Genomic DNA, 18,910 nt, shown 5'->3' on the forward strand with positions numbered 1-18,910 from the left:
ACTGGGAAGTGAGCTAGTTAATTTATAGGTGGTCTGGTGCTGTACTCACACATACCAGTGTATCAGGTATTGTACACAAAAGTGAGAATACAGTAAGTACACTGCTTGTGATTTCAGCAGGCTGTTCACAGCAGGCAAACTGCATCACATGAAGACCTACCTCTCTGCGAGATTTAGTGTAAAATGTAAGCCAATTCATTTTACCAGCTAAGAAAGTAGATTTGAGCACAAAATTCAAAACAGCCGTGTCAAAAACTCCAGACCCCCGAGGATGTCGGGGAACCAGCATAGGGAGGTCAACTTAAAAAGCCCTATGCTGCAACCGCTAGAGGTCATTATAGCTCAGTTTATGTAGTGCATCGTCCTGCCTTTTCTGTTAGCGTGCGCGTTCGCGACCTGCTGACGTTTAGAAAAAGTTGCGCAGACGTACCTTGCCAAAGTACCAACGATGGCGAGTGGAACGGAACCGGACGGGTGGAACTGAAAATGTGTTCCAAGTTCATTAATAGGATCTTAACCTAAAACATTTTGAGATCTATCTTATAGTTTTTAATTTTATTTATATTTGCACACTGGAATATGACTTCGTGATTTGCGATTGGTGAAGGTATTTTGAACTCTCAACAAGTTGAGAGCGACGTTTTCTTTGCGGACATGACAAATTAGTAAGTTAACTTCATCTTCTTTGTTTGTATATAGAGAGGTAAGCCATAAGGACGAAACTTGTAATCATTCAAACTCTAAAGTTACAACAATGATGTCATGGTTACATTTCATAGTTTAAACTGGATTTTTGCCAAGTTCTTTGTCAGGCTGTTTCTTGGTTTCAACTAATGTTAGCTAGCTAGCCCGAACTACAGTCCATAACGCGGTAAAGTTCGTTTTACATTCGCTTGGAATTTGATATTTTCTCTACGTATTGTCATGAGTAGAACGTCCAGAAACGATTAAAGCTAGCCGCAGCCACTTACTCAAAACACTAAGGTTGCAGCCAAATAATTTTTCGTTATATTTTACGGAAGAGTAACACTGAAACGCAAATGACCGGCTCCTTTCGGTCATTAGGGACCGTCTGAAAAGCGTTATTTTTAATGTAGTTTTAGGGCCGAAATTACACAATCGTATAACGCGTTTAAGTCTACCACAAGTTTCAGCTCTATAAAATGTTGCTTTCTCGAACTTTAAGTTTAGCAATTTCCAGTGTTATTCTCTGTCTTCTTTCTTTAAAACACGATCGGTGTGGAAATAAAAATACATTTTGATCATTTTCGCCAAGACCCAAAAGATCAACACTTGACAGTTTCATGGCTATAGATACTTACTAGCGCTTAAGCAGTGGAGGAAGACGCCCCGTTTTCAATGCAATTGAATGATGGCTGTTTCTAAAACATTTTAAAAATGGACCTTTAGTGACTCAGTGTAATGAAAAAGGTTTCACGGAATTATTATTAGATTCTAAGTTATAGTATCTAAAAATTCTGACTTGGTATTTATGTAATGGAGACACTGAGTCTTGATTTTGGAATTGTGTCATGGGCCTAATTAGTAGAAATGTTATTGTGCCTTACTAAATGTATTTTATAAATTCCCCCCGAGCACAATTGACAGCCTGTTGTCGCCCTGGTGTCCAAGAATGAGGGGTTGTACATTTACTTTTTCCTAATCAATATTATATGTCACACCTATTAGATATACACACAAGATTATGTGTGATGAAGAGAATTGTCCGTTCTAACCCACAATTTTCCCAAAAATTGCATAAATTTGTTACCTGAATGCTGCTGTTTTACGGTTGTTCAATATAATGTCAGAAATAGTTACTCATGGTAAAGACCATTCTCAAAGCCTACAGTAGTAGACCTGTATTGGCTATTGTGAAACACCTATATGTCTATAATTATGAAATCACTAGTGATTTTAAAAGCCTTATACAACTTCCCCCAATCTTTAATTGTGTTAAGTGGGACCAATAAAGACGTCCAATTTTTAGACTCTCCCTTTATGGCCGAAGTACCAAAAACATTTTGTTCATCGAAATTACCGGAAAAACAAATTAATGTATATTCTATTAAGGCTCATTTTGAAAAATGTTAACCTTTGGATACAAATGCAAAAAGAAATCCAAAATATCCTTTATATTTTTTCGAAACCTGTCGCAAGTATAAAACTTTGCTCTATTCGGCCAGAGATGAAAAGTGTTAAACTGGGGTGGTTTTTATAATTTGGCGATGAACCACGGCAACTGAGAAGGGCTGGGAATTTGACAATCAGCATTCCACAAAGTAGACATATTCAATTCAAAATAAGGACGCAATTTCCTGATCTTTTGTCCTATTCATTGGGTTAGGTTGGTGAGGTGATAAATAGCGTATGCTCTCGGGTTTCTATATAGGGCTTTGGAAGTGTTTGCCATGGATGGAATTTCTGATTACCTGTGGTGATAAGTGTTACATTCCACAACTTCTCATGTCACAGTACTGATTCTCTACAGTAAATGCCACTGATAGGCTTGACCTGAGGACTTCTCTGAAGTTAACTCTTTGCAAGTTCATCGCTGGATTATAGATAAGGTAAGGATAGTGGAATGATTTTTGATCTCATCATTTGTCACTTTACTGCCAGTCAGGTTGTCCTTTTGATTAAAGTTCCACAAATTCTGGCAGGTAAATATGTCAGTGGTGTGCTTTGTAGTAAAAGGGAAATAATGTTGTAATTCACTGTAGCACTATTTAAATTGTGCCATGTGTGGCCAACCAGCAGTCCTGGTCACGTTCCAATGGGGAGGAAAGGGTGGTAGGATTTCTGCTGCTCTTCCTTTCTTGTGGCATGACAGTCATGCACCTACCTGGGTGCGTCACAGAAGCAGTTTGAGGTTTTCACTAGTTTAATCATGGGCATCAGATGTTCCAGAAATATGCTAATCTTTTTTGGCAGATAATTGATTCTCAACCCTGTCCTCGACACCAAACTTCCAGTCCACATTTCTGCTCTGTCCCAACTCCCAATACAGTTAAATGAAGCCATTAGCAATACTTGTACAGGTATACTTGGAGCTGAAACAGTCTACATTTCTCCTATCTGGTGTGCCTTGGGTACTGAGTTAAGACATGCTGGTGTAGATTGTTTAATATCTGACTGAGATGGAGCTACTTTTTAACTTTCTAAAAGGTAGGTTTGTGGTAAATTACAATTAAAAAAGCACTTGTGTTTTGCCACAGACCACAGTAAATTCTAGTTTGTGAAGTTTACAACACAGGTTTGTACTGCTTACACATGGCTTATGTTTTATATTAAACGTTAGGAAGTTTAACCATATGACACATTTGTTCCTCTTAGGCCTGTTTCCAGACTGTAGGTCTGTAATTTCATGCAAACCTACAGAGGAGTGTGAATGTGCATCTTGAAATTGGCCATATATCAAAATTTATATGTACTATATAGTCTGTCCATGTCTGGACAAATACCTGAATTTGTGTTGCACTTTGTAAACTCATAATCTTCATGTCTTTGCTCAGTGATTATATCGGTCAGAGTGCCCTGATTCTTTACAAGCTGTCTTGCCAAAAGCTGTGCTTTTGTTAGCTTGGGCCACGGTGGTGGTACTGTATTAAAAAATATTGGCAGTAGCGTATCATTTGTATAGCTGTAACTGTGAGCATGACGTTAGTCCCTTGTTGGACTTGGACAGCCACAGCATTTTCTGAAGTGAGGTAGTGTGACTGAGAGAAGCAATTTGAGGATATGATTATGCTCCTTTTTGATCCCGCCAAGTACTTTTATGTAGTAATCACACATTTAAAGAAAAACCTGACATTGCTTTCCTATCTATGCAGAAAACAAGAGGCATTAGTAGAGGTAAATAATTTGTTATTGAGTCTATGTCAATATCAAAGCATTTGATATAGTAGTTTATCCATATGTACATGAAAGTCTGTCAAGTTGTTTCCATCAAGCTTTTTGTAACAGACATCACAACGATTTCCTGCAGTAAAACTTAGATCCAAAGGTTCTGAATCCACTATTGTCACGTTTATATTTAGCTTATTGTAAATACACGCCTCAGTAATAGAGTTTATCCTGGTAGCTAAATTGCATTTAAAGTGCAGAGGCTTTTAGCAGGGATTTTGAACAAACTCCATGGTAGCCCTACACTATGTTGATTTCTTTATTTTTGTAACTTAGCCCTGTTGTCCTTTTTGGAAGCTGTTACCAGAATACTGGCTGAATCGGTTTTGGTCGCTATGGAAGCCAGTGTGTGTCTTTGTAATTGATTTAGGTTACCACTGTAGGCTATTAATAGAGAACCATGGAGAGTCTGGCTAGCTCTGCTGTTACTTTGCTTTTGTGTTATTTGATACTTTAGTGTGTTCTTGCACACTATTGTGGTTTTGCCTACATGTGATCAGTGACCAATCCCAAGTCACATGAGCTTTCCCCTGCTGACTTCACATTGCTTGCAATTTCACGTTCATTTACACCATAACCAATGTATCCATAATGTTTGATGCTATGTAAGTAATTTGATCTAGCAAGTTCAGTTCATAATCTCAAGCCTCAGTATGTTGTTTATACATTTTCTTTCTGTGGTGTTGTTGGTTTATCAGTACTTGTTTTGCTTGGAAGTAAATGAGCCATGGATATGATTTCCTTTTTTATATCATAGTTCTTTTCCATTTTTTGTGGAATAAAAACATTTTATTTTCACTGTACTGAGTTTGGTTTACATCCATATGATGTATACGAAACCTGATGTTCTGGGTTCTTGTGCAATAGAAAAATAGCATAATTACTCAATACCCTTAATACTCATGTTGCACCTTGATATGAAGGCAGTCCCATACAAATCTCTGAAGCACTGTTTAGATTCTATTATCTAGGCCTGGATAAATATTTTTAAAAACAGTTTTATTAAGCATAATGATACAGATCTAAATTAAATGGCACACATTTTATCATTTTCTGGCTAGCTGCGGGGATGTCTACAAAATAATGATCTCTGTAGCTGGAAATTAGAAAACATGGCGTTTAGGACCTTTGCCACCTTAAGCAGCCTGACATCAAGAAAAATTATTAGAGTTAGAACATGAATACAGCATTACAATCTGGAGGGGAGTGGTCAATTGTTAAACTTTTCCCACCACATAAACCATCAGCAACTGAAGTTCTTTCATCCTCTGTGCTGATGTATTGGAGTATGCAACACCTGCAATGACAGAATGTCAACTGGTTACATGATCAAATCACAAGTAGATGTTTTTTTGTTTTCCAGCTGCAGAGAAGCCTATAGCAATTCTCCAGTTTACGCTGAACTGCCCAAAGGTATGGTAATACCATTTCTGACACCAACTATGTTTACTGTATATTGTAATTCTATTCATGTATAAACTATGTGTATTTCAGTTATGTTACTTCTGGGGGGAACAGTTGTTGAAGGAACTCTTAAACACATGACTAAATGTTTTTTTGGCCACCTTGCAGAACCTATTCTTGCAACTCCTAGGCTTTGGTTGTGTCTGTGTGTGTGTGTGTGTCAGTGTCAGAATGATAGTGTTATCCTAGTAGGAGTGATGTTCCAAGGCTCCTGTATCTCATCATGCCCACAGTCTCTGAATAAATAATGGAAGTCCTACTTCAGTGACCTAGTGGCAAACTGTCCAGTGGTGTGCAGACAGCTTCAAACTCAACAGAGGCCAAGTCTACTGTCAAACTGCAGTTTCTAGTCTGTGAATCCCAAGCTCAGATAGTTAATTGTTGTCCAGGGCGTTAATATTGTTGAAGGTATGCTGGATTTCATTAAAGACCTAGAACTCCCCAATAAGAGTATAGAGTGGCATTTTCATCTTCTAGCCCAACCAATAAGAAGATGGCTAGCTATCAAACATAACCAATGCTAAGTTCAGACTAAGTAGCGTGTTACCCTCTGTGGAGACCTGAGCCGAGCCTTTGTGGTTTATAATGCAGTTGGGCACTGAGTGGTGTTTGTGGTTCTTTTCATCATACATGTTTTTGTACTTTACTGCTTCCTTACCAAATGAGATTTAAAGCCCCAACTCGCTTCAGCACCAGTGTCAGCGATAAAGTGGGATGTGGCAAAAACGTATTGAACACTCACAGCAAACATTTGAGCAAACTGGCCTCTAGAAAACAGTGTGTTCTTTGTGTGACATGTTTTAGAATGTAGTGTAAATTATATTAAGCTGGCTATATTTTAATTATGCTTTGTGTTTTGTATATTGTGAGTTGATTGACAGTTTTCTAAATTGCAACATAATAGTGAATTTATTTGAAATTTATTTTGGAGTTCTTTTCTACCAGTGTTTGTATTTTTTCATGTAAAATATTAAATAATTCCTAACACCCTGTCCACCTTTTACTTTCCATATTTTTTTATTTACCTTTTTTTATCTCAAGTGTGGAGCATGTTGGCCAGTTGTTGTAACTGGCTCTGTCTGGACCCGTCCACCGTGGAGGAGAGCAGCACGATTAGACCAAATTCTCGCCACCAGGCATACACCAACTCTGCCTACAGTAGCTCCCCATCACACCCAGCCCCAGAGCACACATGCAAAGCTTGCGGAGGTCCCTTCAACGCACTGGCCAGAAAGGTACGGAAACGTCAGCGGCCTCTCAGTTTAGTGAGGGAAGCTGAAAGAAAGCACCTTTTTTAAGTCACAAACTTTATACAAGATAGAAATCCACATACTTGCCAATGGTTCCCATGCACACTGCCGACTGCATACATACACCCTGTATGTATGATCATATGACCAAACCGTCTTTTGTCAAATGTACTACTTGCCACATGTTACTTGTCACAAAATCAGGCTTTATTTGCAGAAAGGTTTATACTAGAAAAATGTCATTTTATGATAGTGCACAGAATTTGTCAGTTCTCTTTGTCAAAAAACAAAAACTGGAATTGAACTAGTCTAAAACTTGGTTTGTATGGGTAGAAGATCCAGTTCTGACTACCATTTTGCTCATTACAGCACATGTGCATGGACTGCAAGAAGAGTTTTTGTGGCCATTGCTGCACCCAGTTAGAGACCCACCCACGACTGTGCCACACCTGCCAGCGTTTCCACGGCACCATGTTTGAACGAGCAGAACTAATGAAGCTGAAAGTGAAGGACTTGCGGGACTACTTGCACTTGCATGAAGTCCCCACGCAGATGTGCAGAGAGAAGGAGGAACTCGTGGAGCTTGTTCTGGGCCAGCAGACACATATCTCTGACACTTCCATGCCAACCCTGACACACGTGCACACACCCCCATCAGACCAGCCTGCCTCCAGGGCCCCAACACCAGTCACTGTCCAACCTCCCAGCATTACCATAGAAGGGCCTACACAGACAGCAGAAGCAGAGCAGGTAAGGCCAAATGTTTTGCTAATAAATTTGAGCTAAAGCAGCTTTTGATGTGTATTCAAACAATTTGTATTAAAAAGGTGAATGAGGATATTTAGAAATAAAATCTCTTATGTTGTGTTCACGCTGATTGAAAATGGCTTTGAAATGCTGGTGACGACATGAGTCAAAATGGACTTGTGAATTCAAGTGATTTGTAGAAGGCTATTATGAACATTTGTATTGTATATTTTAGTGATTTCACTCAGATGTATTGAAAGGTTTTGTTTGTTTTATTTGTTATTTCTTTTGCAGTAATTTCATCTCAGCCTTGCTGAGAGGGACTAGAAGTTGCTCTACCAGTGTGCAGAGTGCATGTTCACAAGCCAGGAATTAGACATTTCAGGGCAAGAAGCAAAAACTGAAAAAAAAAGATTAATATATTCCATAGTTGCTGTGTTATGAGCATATTGCCCCACCTGTGAAACACGGCATGGGTTGTGTCCTGTTTGAGGCATGCATGACTCACCCTGGCTATGTGACCGGCTAGCTTTACTGACTGAAGATAGCAGCATTACAATAAGTTCAGCGGGGAGCAGGAATGTCCTGCCTGTTTATTAACAAGAAATTGACAAGAGAACATCTGCCAAATTAATGACTGTTGCTTCTCATTCATTGCGGGGGATGGAAATGTGCTAAAACCCATGAACAAAAAAGCACAAAATGATTCCAAAAAATATGCTTGGCACTGCTTGGCAGAGTATTTCAAAGGAAGGTTGTGACAAGATCAGTGGGTGGCAAAACTGATGCTTCTTCTGAAAAATGTGTGTAGTTTTTACTTTTGTCCTGGTGTTACAAAAATAAAGTGACTGCCATGAAAATCAAGGTATGCATTTGGAAAAGAGAAATTCTATTTTGAACACACACCTAGGTGCTAAAGATGGCATTCTGTCCTTTTTCAGTATTATTGAAGAGTTTCCTTCATAACGTTCTGACATGTGAAGAACAATATGTGTCAAACACTGCAGTAAAAATCTAAGCATGTTACCTGTATGGCTTGAAGTGATTAAATCAAGTGTTAACTCTTGTTTGAATGCATGCTCTTGTTTCATGCTGTTCTCCCCCAGAATGGGGCTTTTTTTTGAATCTGGTATTAATGCAGATTGTTTGTCAGTAGTCAAATGATGATGATGATGATGATGATGATGCGAGTTGGATAAGGAGTGTGGCTGCATGACTCACGCTGGCTGTGTGACTCTTCGACCCTATAGAGCATGTCAGTGACAGAGGCCCCAGGTGACACTGATGACGCAGAGCTCCAGGGGGAGCAGGAATCCCAGGTAGCCTTCCCAGTAGCCTTCCTGGCCTTTGGGATGAGTCTGATTCATGCTTTGCTGCTGTTATCTTTGCAAAAATAAACCAGTTTTCAATTTTGGTCCCTCTTAAATTCATTTAGGCAGCCTTTAATCCTCAACTTTAACCGACTGTTTAAATCTCTATCCTTGAGATTTTGTTTTTGTTCAGACATTGTTACCATAGCTTGCATTGCTCTCAAAGTCATACCATTGCTACATGATGGTTATCTTCACATGCTTGCTAATACAAATAAGTTTTCACGAACAGGAGAACATCGAGAGAATTCGCTTAAATAGTTTAGCCACATGTCTCGCTAGAATCCGTCTTTAAAATGTTCGTTCTCTTTTTGTCACATCTTCATGAAATTTAAGAAGAAATGATCCTCAGAATGTTTTGCACATATGCAAGTTAAACATTTAGTATTACACTGATTTTAATAGTTTTAGATTGCTATAGTTTTGTAAGGTCTCATTTTATTTGCTGAATATACATTCATGGCATTTTAAATACAAGCATATCACCCATATGTTTGTGAAGATGAACATGGAACCTTTAGGGTACCCTTATCACTGCTTTATTGTGTGTCATGCAGTTCCTTTTCTGTGCTGAAAAAAGCTCTTTTGCTTAAACTAGCTCACTGTTTTACAGAATCCATAGTAGATGTGTTTATTCTGATTGTCCTGAGCTGCAGTATCTGGTGGTTTTTGAGGGGAATTTTGCACTTTGTCTGAGAAGCTCCCTTGAACATGAGGATCTGTCTGTGCATGTATGCAAATCGTGAGAACCGATTTTAATCTGGTAGTGACTGCGCCTGCCACTGAGCTCGGTGAAGGAAGACTTTGACCTTGATTATTAATGAGACTGATGTCACTGAATTCATTCTGTTCTGTGGGCCAATGTGCACATTTTTCAAATTCAGGCTGTAACACTGACCTGGCCATATGCTTTGACCTTTCATCTTATTTTTGGCAGCTGGTCTTATTGCCCTTATTGTATTTTTAAAAATACATACATTTCGATTACCAAATGCATGCTGACACACCCACACATCAGCTGTGGTCACTGCAATACCTTTTGATTGCTATCTTTTAGTCTGAAAAGTTGACATGGAATGTTGTAGTGAGAGATGACTCAGAACCTCATTAACCATAACGTGAAAGAGGCCCTCATGTTTTATAACGCGTGATACTAAGGTTGCCATGCCAGACCACACTAATGTCACTGCATACAGCACACTGCATAATGTACTTTCTCACTGTTTTTTTTTCTGCTTAGCTGCTGCTTCTCCTCCCTGTCTCTCTTGTATGGACTGGCAATGGGTAGTTTTGATAGCCCAGAACCTCACAATACATCATGTATTATCAGCAGCTGCTGAATATCTAGTTGAGAACAGATGTCAGCAAGGTACAAAAGCAGCTTGTGGCTGACTAAAAGTGGTGTTTACTGAGTATAGCACATTTCACATTGATGATGGTTTTCTCATGAATATGGAATTAGCCGGTTAGCACTGTGTTGTCCAGGTAAACCTCTCAGCTCGTGACAGCATGCAAGTCCTCCAAGCTGGTCTATACAGCTTATTGTGGTGACTTGGCTTTAATTTTGAGGGACACAGTCATTTAGCATATGGAGAAGGGAGTGTGTTTCTAACAAATGACAACAGAGATGTGGCAACCTGGCATTTACTACATACTGTTGAAAGGAAGTAGGTATGTAATTAAACATTCCTGCTAACATTTGAAACCGCACTCCACAATATAAATGTTCCAAAGCTTTTGAATTCAAAAGTAAAGATGGCTTAAACAAAAATGGCTTTTCAAAAATAGTTTTATACTGAAAACATGTATGCCTTTTTGTTCGCTCTGGCTTAGCAGGACTCGCTGTCAACCACCCCCATCACCTCTCTCCACTGACTCAAACTTTGGCCACAAATAGAAATATAAACTCTCTTATAAAAACTCTCTTACTTTATAATATAAAGTTCTCTTTTTAATCCATTTGGTAGTTATGCACCAAAAACTTTGCAGTGTTATCTATACTGTCACAGTTCATTTACTCTGCCAGGCTTGGCCTAATTGAGCAAGCCTTAAAGCTGATAAAACCACCGATAAGCACTTTGAGAGTTTATCACTATTATCCCATAAGATTAGATTAATGAATGAAGGTAACATTGTTCCCTTCTGGGTGGCAATGGAGAACAAAGGAAGAGCTCAGTTGTTGTTGTTGTTATTGTTGTTTATGCATTTGTAAGCAGGAGAGTTTCAGGTGGGGTTCACTGAGTCAGTTTTAGAGAGAGAAAGGAAGTGTGTCTAACTTGCCTACACTGACTAACCGGAGGCAGCATTTTGCAATTGTGTTGTGGTTTTGGTTTTAAATTGAAGGAAGTTGTGCACTAGATACTGATAACTCTAACACTGTCCCAAAAGGAAACCTCATTACCAGGTTGACCCCTTTTGAGAGCTAATGTCTTTGTTCCCCTTTCTCTACGAAGAGCTTTCTATCAGATGTTCTCTCATTTAATTTCAAATGCATGCATTCTCAGGGTAGGTCAGATGCCACCACTTGGTGCTGGCAGCAGAAGACATTGATTGCATATGTTCCTCTCTCCCTTTCTCATTCTCTCAGTCCTCTGACTCAGAAGAGGTGCTGCCACCCGGCCGACGAGCCTCGCTCACCGACCTGGGATCAGTCGAGGACATTGACGGTCTCAGCGTACGCCAGCTAAAGGAGATCCTGGCAAGGAACTTTGTCAACTACACGGGCTGCTGTGAAAAATGGGAGCTGATGGAGCGAGTCACACGCCTCTACCATGACCAGAAGGACCTGCAGCACCTAGGTGAGGCATGTATGAGGCGTGCTGCTAGAGGAGCTACAAATAAGAAATGAAATGATAAATTTGTTCACCTGACTTATGATGGTCTTACTACATTTGCTAAAGACAATGTAAGTGTAAAAATCTTGCATAATTCCTTCAAGCACTAAGCATTAACAACAGTTGCCTGGAGATTTTAGGTCATTTCTGGTTATTGCTCACTCTTATAATTTTTTTCTTCTTTTGCAGTTTCTAATGCAAATGATGGAACAGGTACGTTCATAGCAGAGACTAAAGATTTATTTGAACAACTTGTAGTCTTTGTGTTATGAATTAATAGTTAAATGAAGATGCACAGTTGATCAAAGGATAAGTTAATGAGCTTTCATGTGAAAAGATTGGTCTTCTACTTGACTTTTTAGTTGGTGAGTCATTTGTAGAACGAGAAGAAAATCTCTTCCATAGTATTCATGTTATCATGAAATACAAGAAAAAAGTTTCATTGGTACTAGTAAATCGCACTTCTTCATTATATTCATTATAAAATTGCACCACAGACATTTTTAATGCCGTGTTTTTGAACCTGTAATTATTTAGCATTGGCAAATGTATGATACATTTGTGGTGATGCAGTTTTGGATGTGAAATGTGTAGTATAAACAAGCTATGGATCAATTCCTAAAAAGGGCTGTCGGATTAGTGATGTATAGTAATGTGTAATAATCTATTACATATTCATGTGGTGACTGTAAACAGCATAGCTGACACCTCTCCCTCATCATTCCTGCAGACACCACAACTGGGCAGACCATGGAGGAGAACCTGTGTAAGATCTGCATGGACTCGCCCATTGACTGCGTGCTACTGGAATGCGGCCACATGGTCACATGCACGAAGTGCGGCAAGCGCATGAGCGAGTGCCCCATCTGCAGACAGTACGTTGTCCGGGCCGTGCACGTGTTCCGATCCTGAACCCACAGCTAGTGGACTGGGGGTCTAGCTGAGTCAAGTGGGAGTTTCACGTTCATATAAACACTTACATTAGAAGGCTGGGTGTTTCCCCAATAACATGGCCTCCTGCTTTGTCTTAAGCAGAGGTGGTCTGCTTCCCAGCAGTAGTCTGGATCAGTTTAATAATGGCAGCAGGATATATTAGTAGTAACATCATCTTTTTTGGATTTTTGACAGTATAGAATTGTTTTGGAGAGTGGGCTTTGTTTTTTAAAGGACCTTTTACAGTGAGTTGCTTTAAACTGTTGCCCATTGTGGAGGGGGCAGGTGGGTGTTGATAGGAATGTCCAGTTTTGGCATCTAGTGTCACCTGCAGGGAATGCAAATTTTCTAACAACTGCTCTAACAGGATCACTGCCAGCTCCATTGTAGCCTCAACAATCTCAGAAGTCATCTCTGGAAAAGGTTCATGCAAGCCGATACACTGGTTATGTAGATCTGAATACAAAGGCCCACGGGAGTGTAGTTTGTTTGACTGGTGTTTACATGTCACCATTGCTGCTTTATGCTACTGCTATGTGTACTGCTGTGTCTGAAAAAGATGGAGCCGAAATCCTCACAAATCTTTCCGGTCCAAATTGTGGATCTTTTTGCCTTTTATTTATTTATGATTAGTAGTGACCAAAGGGCAAAATGAGATGCCTTTTGCTGTATCCGTTAGAGTACTTGATTCAAACTAAGATGAGCTCCTTTCCCAGTGCAAGTAGAGCTTATAACATATTTACTAGAAAAGCACAATGAAATTAAGGAAAATGAATAAACGTGAGAGAAACACCCCCTCAGAGGACGTCACACATGCTGTCCATCATGGCATAGATTTCTATAGGAATTCTTGCTTCTTTATCAAAGGAGAGGAGACAACTTGGCCTTTTTTTCTTTTTTACCTCAGCCACAAGAAGTGGTTTTCCCCCCACCCGCCAAGTGGGACAAAAATATCATTGTTATGGAGCAGTAAGCATCACTGAGCACTTGTTATAAGAGTCAGGACTGTCTTTACACTGAACCATTATGTAAGCCGAGTCTTGGGAGTTATCTACAGAATAAATCAAAACTGCGCCTTTTCTCAAAGTTATGACTGACGTCGATAGTGTTTGTTTTCAAGTATCCATCTGATCAGCTGCTATACCTAACTGGTGCCTTTTGAATTGGTACTTGAGATCAACATTAGAATGACTAAGTTTTCCTTAACTCCTGTGTCAGTGCTGTGCGATTTGTGGACCTTAGCTTGACAGAGCGAGTGACATTTAAGGTTTTGGTTCATAGCCTAGGTGTAGCCAAAGGCCCACCAAGCTTTACATGACTTCACAAACATATTTACCACCTCTTATCTCTGCCCTTGTTTGAAGATGTGTTCACACCACTTTAGGGCTATACTAGGGCTATATAATTCTAGGGCTTAGAATTAAGGAAGTCCAGATGAATGTGCCAAAACAAGATGACACTGGCTGACTAAGGTTCACATGATGACCTGCTGATTGCTAATACTTGTCAGTGCCTTCAGGTTGTTCCCAGATCAGTGGATCCTGATAGACAAGGTTCTGCACTATGCATGCTTGAAGCATTGGGGTGGAGCTTGTACACATATTTTATAAGTGTAGACTGTAACTGTAACTTGTCTAATGGCATGTGCAGTTTGTCAGCCACTCTATATCTTGTTCGCCACTGGTCAGTTTCTGACCGCAGGAGAACTGCTGACCAAATATTATTTGGGTGATTGATCAATCACAACAGTGACACTGAAATTGTAGTGGCATGGTTGAGTGAGCAGTTACTAGTTTCAATGTTTATTGAGGCTGTTACATGGCTTTGACCACTGATTACAGTTAAAAAAATAATGGCTGGTAACAGGGCTGTAGACTAAATATACCTTCTTGGCATTGTACACCTAGTTTCTAATAAAGTTGTAGGTGAATCCATGACTTATTTGAGCAATAATATACCTTCATGTCAAAGACTGCAACTGCTTATACTTCAGAAATGGCACCTTTTAAATCAGTTCAGATGTTGCATGATTTTGAAAGCAAAGGTGAGAATGGGTTGCTTTTAAATGTGTAATTGATCGAGTTTTACATGGGTTTTATATAGGTTTTTTAAACCTTTTACATAAAACTCCTAATCCTGACGACCTTACTTGGGTCCCTAAAGGCTGACTTAAACTGGTCAGCTGCTTTCTTTGGGACCATACTCTCAAAAGAATCAATTGTCCAGCCTGCTCCTATTTGGAGGAGGGCTGCAACTTAAGATGTGGATATGTACAGTTCTCAGGTACTGTAGCCAGTGCTGATCATATTGATTGATTAAACAAGAATAAGTTACAGTTTATATTCAATCATGTTTTACTTTTTTGGAACTGTGAAATAGTTCAGAAAGAGTCTGGGTTTGGTAGGAAGACATTTCAGCATCAGCTTTAGTTTAAGAAATGTCAGATTGTGCTTGGGTTTACTTTTAATAGGGAGAATATGCTTTCATTTTGTAAATGTGTGATTTGGTACAAGTGTTGCATTTTGTTAACCAGCTCTGATGTAACTTGTATTGGCAATCTTTTGAATGGGTGTTTTAAAAATCTAGATGATCAAATAATTGAGTTTTCTTTTGTGTTCTTATGTGATGATTTTATATTAAAATATATTCCTTGGATTTTGTCAATTCTCATTTGACCTGTTGTCTCTCCCCCCCTTCCCTTTTTAAAACAAGCCATGGTATATAAAAGCTGAAAGTAGAACTAGTTTTACCAGTTCCTGAGTTCAGCGATGTAGTAGGAAGATGCGTACATACAACCGATTGTTCAGTGGGAACACAGCACCAATCACTGGATAAGTATAGGAAACTTTCATTGTTTCTAAGGTTGTCAGTATATATTAACTGTATCAGAGCATGTCAACATATATTGACTGTATCAAAAATGTAAATAACCAAAGTATTAACAGTGTTTCTGTAGAGTACTTGCTATCAAGTTACATGTTATTGAGGACTCCTGGAGCAAATTTTGGATAATGGGCAAAATCAGTGTTTCAGCTTCGCAAGTAAGCAAATGGAAAAGCAAATACACAAACAAACTACACACCATGCTTGCATCTAAAGGTATCCAAGGAAACCAAACATTTATTCCAAGCAGCAACCCACATCGCAATCATCCAGCACAAAGCGCTAATACAGTATCCAGTTTGATTAGCTCAAGACCAGGGTTCCGACGTTGATCACATTCAAGGGCAAGATAGTGTAAATAAAATGGATGCACTATGATGAATCAAAAATGGGGCTTAAGTGGTAGCCATGATTAAGAGGTGACTATACAAAGGAAGACTAGGTCAGTAGCACTAAGAGGATGATGTAGTATGGAGATCAGACCTTCCGGTGTTGGCAGGTGAGCAGTGTATTTTATTTGCAGTGGCTTTTATTTGTTTTGGTTTGGTGTTTTTTGTTTGGGGGCGGTGTGGTCATGAAGACCTCTCCAGGTCAAAGATCAGTGAACATTCTTTTTGCCCCTTGTGAAACAATGGTCACTTGATGGATAGTAAAATTCTTGTTTGCAAAGTCTATTTTCTTCCCCTCTCTTATCCAAAAAAAAAAAAAAAAAAGATAAGCTGTCTGTGTGTATAGGATATGTTGACTTTTTTTTCTGTGGAGTAAAGGAGTTACAAATGTGTGGATTTATTATAGGTAATTAGATGTTTTAACTATATTTACTTTTCATATGGCTTGGTTTCCTATTTAGTTTCAGTTTAATACTTTAGTTACAATTTAGTTTCATAGTTCTCTTATAAAGGAAGCTGTTCATTTTTGCTATTCAGAGACAATTCAGTCTTTTGTGGTGAGTAGCAGTGCACTATGCCATTACATTTACTTTAACTTATTTTCACTGTGAACTTAACTGATGGATAACAAGAGGGACATTAGGGGATATTTGAAAAGTAATGCTAACCTGAATATGTGAATCCTCTGCACAAAATACTTCAGAGCATTATTCCTTGACAACATTGACCTCTGCTGGATGAAAGTTGATTAACATTGTATCATTTCCATATCATTTTCTGCCTTGCGTGCTTCCAAGATCAGCCAAAGATCCGTCCTTGTGAAAAGCTGAGACATGTGTTCTTGAGTGATATTGCAATAAACTCTGGGCCTTATAATTGTTTTTGTAATGTGCCTCATTGCTGGGGTACAGTGAAATTCTGAGTGCATGTTACTTTTATAAGAGGAAACTGTGCTGTTGGGCAGATAAAAAAATGATTTTATGCCTTCAGTACCCTCAACTAAACCAAATGTTGCTGCTACAATGAAAGCTCAGGATAAAAAAGTTTCAGATTTATTCCACAAAAAAGAAACATGGGATTATTTTACAAGATGTCAGTATTTGTTCTATGAAGATTTAAAGTAGTTATGATTCTAAAGACAAGAAGTAGTCACGTGAACTCATCTGTCTGCATGTTAAGACAGGACACCTGCTGGTGCTTTTCTGCCTTTCATGCACTTTTGACATAACTGCTCACTCAAATATGTGGTTGATTTATAAAAGAATTTTAAGTAATCAAAAATGTATTTTCTTGGTTCATTTGTTTTCAGTGACCAGAGATGTACAAAGGGAGAAACAAAAATAGAGGTCCATTTTTGATTTGGGGCTTGTTTTTGTTTTAGACCTAGCAGTACTTCAATCATAATACAGACTGTCAGCAATGCATAATCTTGGCACCCTTTATCATGTGGAAGAATAATGTTGTATGTGCATGGGAAACAGAAACCATGGCATACAATGATTCAAAAACATTATCAGTATACAGGTCTTTAAATTGTTTGCTGATTGCTATTTGCTATTTTGTAGACCAAAATAGCACTTAAACTGAACCCTGTAGCACCATTCCACCAAGTGGTCTGCTTTAGATCGTTTAAAAGGCAGTTAACCCACTCAGCCACAAGGGGCACTGCAGCATGTCCAGTGATCCTACCAGGAGAACTGGACATTGTGTGAATATGTTCTGTTTGGATGTGTTTAATACTTTCTGAATCATCATTTGCACTTGAGTGTCCAGTGAAAGTGATCCAAATTGTTTTTGACCACTGCTTCAAAACAATACTCCAGAGCAATCTAGTAGAAAGTAATGGCAGTGAGCTACCGTTTATATAAAGATTTCCATACAAATTTGAATTAATCCCTAACCAGATGTAAAAGTCCACTTCTAAATGTTGTTTTCTACCATTGCCAATAATATGAAATGTAATCTATCTTTTGTTTCCCTTTTCAATCCATAATGTGCTTTCCTTCTTCATCAGGGAGACATGTACCTGATTTAGCAAAGTTGTAAAGGCTTTTAAAACAAAAACTGTTTAAAAACAGCCTAGAAAGGGTGAGACACAACCTGGCTTCAGCATAAACACTGGAGGTTGTGGTTTTGGACTTTCATAGTATTTTAATTTTCTGTTTAAATCAAGTTCTGTATTCACCTATACCTGGTTGCTAGTCCATACTTGGTTTCCTTATGCTGGCCCTTGGTCTTTGCCACACTATGATGACTGAAACGTTAATTATTATTCCTGTGAATAACTACAGCAAAGTGATGTGTCCTTAATAAAATTAAAAATGAAAAAAGTAGGCTTTAATGTTGCAAACTATGGGACAAATGAGTGAAATTTCCTCAAACTGATTAACATGAAATTAATATTGTCTCCTTTAGTCTCACTTGTACATCAAATTTTTACATCTATTTATTTATTTGTTTTTTGTTATGCTTCCCCCTGACCTCCTTCTTTCAGTTAACTCACAGGGTTGGCAATGTTCTGGTATACCTACAAATCTGGTTTGATTTTTTTTTTTAATGTATATGTGTATGCATAGTATATATGTTTAACCTTGTGTATTTGTACTTTAAGACTGTCCAAGTACTAGACCTATTTGTAATTACAGCTGTATATTTTATGATGAAGACTCTCACCGTGTTGATTGGGGGGCGGGTGGTTTGGCTTTCTTGAAGGAAGGGTGTTATGTCTTGAGTTTCAAGTTTGAAGAAGGGGGACTGGAGGAAAATGTACTGAATGTATGTGGAGTATAATTTCTGTATTTATGCTCTTTCAATAAAAAATAACATCTCCATTAGAGAAGGATTGTGTTTGAATTCTAGTAGCCTTTAAAGTAATTTGATAGAAATCGTTAGAGAAATTGGGCACTTTCCCTCAGCACACCATGTAAAGAACAGGTGTGCCCTTATGTTTTTCATGTTGTTTCTATCCCAGTGTCGCTTACTTATCAAACTGCCAATCTGTCTAGTCTTTTATTCTGTCAGATGTGTAGTTGCCATTTTCACTGTCATGAGGCTTTAGAAATGCTTCCCACCACCACCCTGCTCTGATGCCATAAAGGAGATTTTTATTTATTTTATTTTTTTTAATGGAGAAG

The 18,910-nt window shown here is 38.6% G+C and overlaps 1 protein-coding gene across 4 annotated transcripts; it reads left to right on the forward strand.

Moving 5' to 3' along the window:
• The first annotated feature begins 420 nt into the window (after nucleotides 1–420).
• rffl (ring finger and FYVE-like domain containing E3 ubiquitin protein ligase) lies at nucleotides 421–18,615 on the forward strand. Of its 4 annotated transcripts, none has more exons than XM_035534257.2 (9): nucleotides 421–665; nucleotides 2,476–2,570; nucleotides 5,270–5,319; nucleotides 6,412–6,605; nucleotides 6,990–7,370; nucleotides 8,618–8,686; nucleotides 11,325–11,535; nucleotides 11,761–11,784; nucleotides 12,302–18,615. In XM_035534257.2, exons 4-9 carry the CDS (start codon nucleotides 6,420–6,422, stop codon nucleotides 12,481–12,483), a joined length of 1,053 nt encoding a protein of 350 aa, XP_035390150.1. In that variant the 5' UTR covers nucleotides 421–665; nucleotides 2,476–2,570; nucleotides 5,270–5,319; nucleotides 6,412–6,419; the 3' UTR covers nucleotides 12,484–18,615. The 4 variants fall into 4 exon arrangements, with proteins under 4 accessions (XP_035390150.1, XP_035390149.1, XP_026861642.2 ...); XM_035534256.2 differs by having other exon boundaries at nucleotides 2,492–2,570; XM_027005841.3 differs by lacking the exon at nucleotides 2,476–2,570.
• The last annotated feature ends 295 nt before the right edge of the window (nucleotides 18,616–18,910 follow it).

Source organism: Electrophorus electricus, chromosome 17 (assembly GCF_041902795.1).
Source record: "Electrophorus electricus isolate QZ-2024a chromosome 17, ASM4190279v1, whole genome shotgun sequence".
Lineage (NCBI taxonomy): Eukaryota > Metazoa > Chordata > Actinopteri > Gymnotiformes > Gymnotidae > Electrophorus > Electrophorus electricus.

Bases quoted from the DNA above. Each gene is read 5' to 3' on its own strand.
- rffl (XM_027005841.3), top strand. The intron at 5,320-6,411 runs GTATGGTAATAC...TTTTATCTCAAG, and splicing joins TTACGCTGAACTGCCCAAAG to TGTGGAGCATGTTGGCCAGT. The intron at 11,536-11,760 runs GTGAGGCATGTA...CTTCTTTTGCAG, and splicing joins GAAGGACCTGCAGCACCTAG to TTTCTAATGCAAATGATGGA.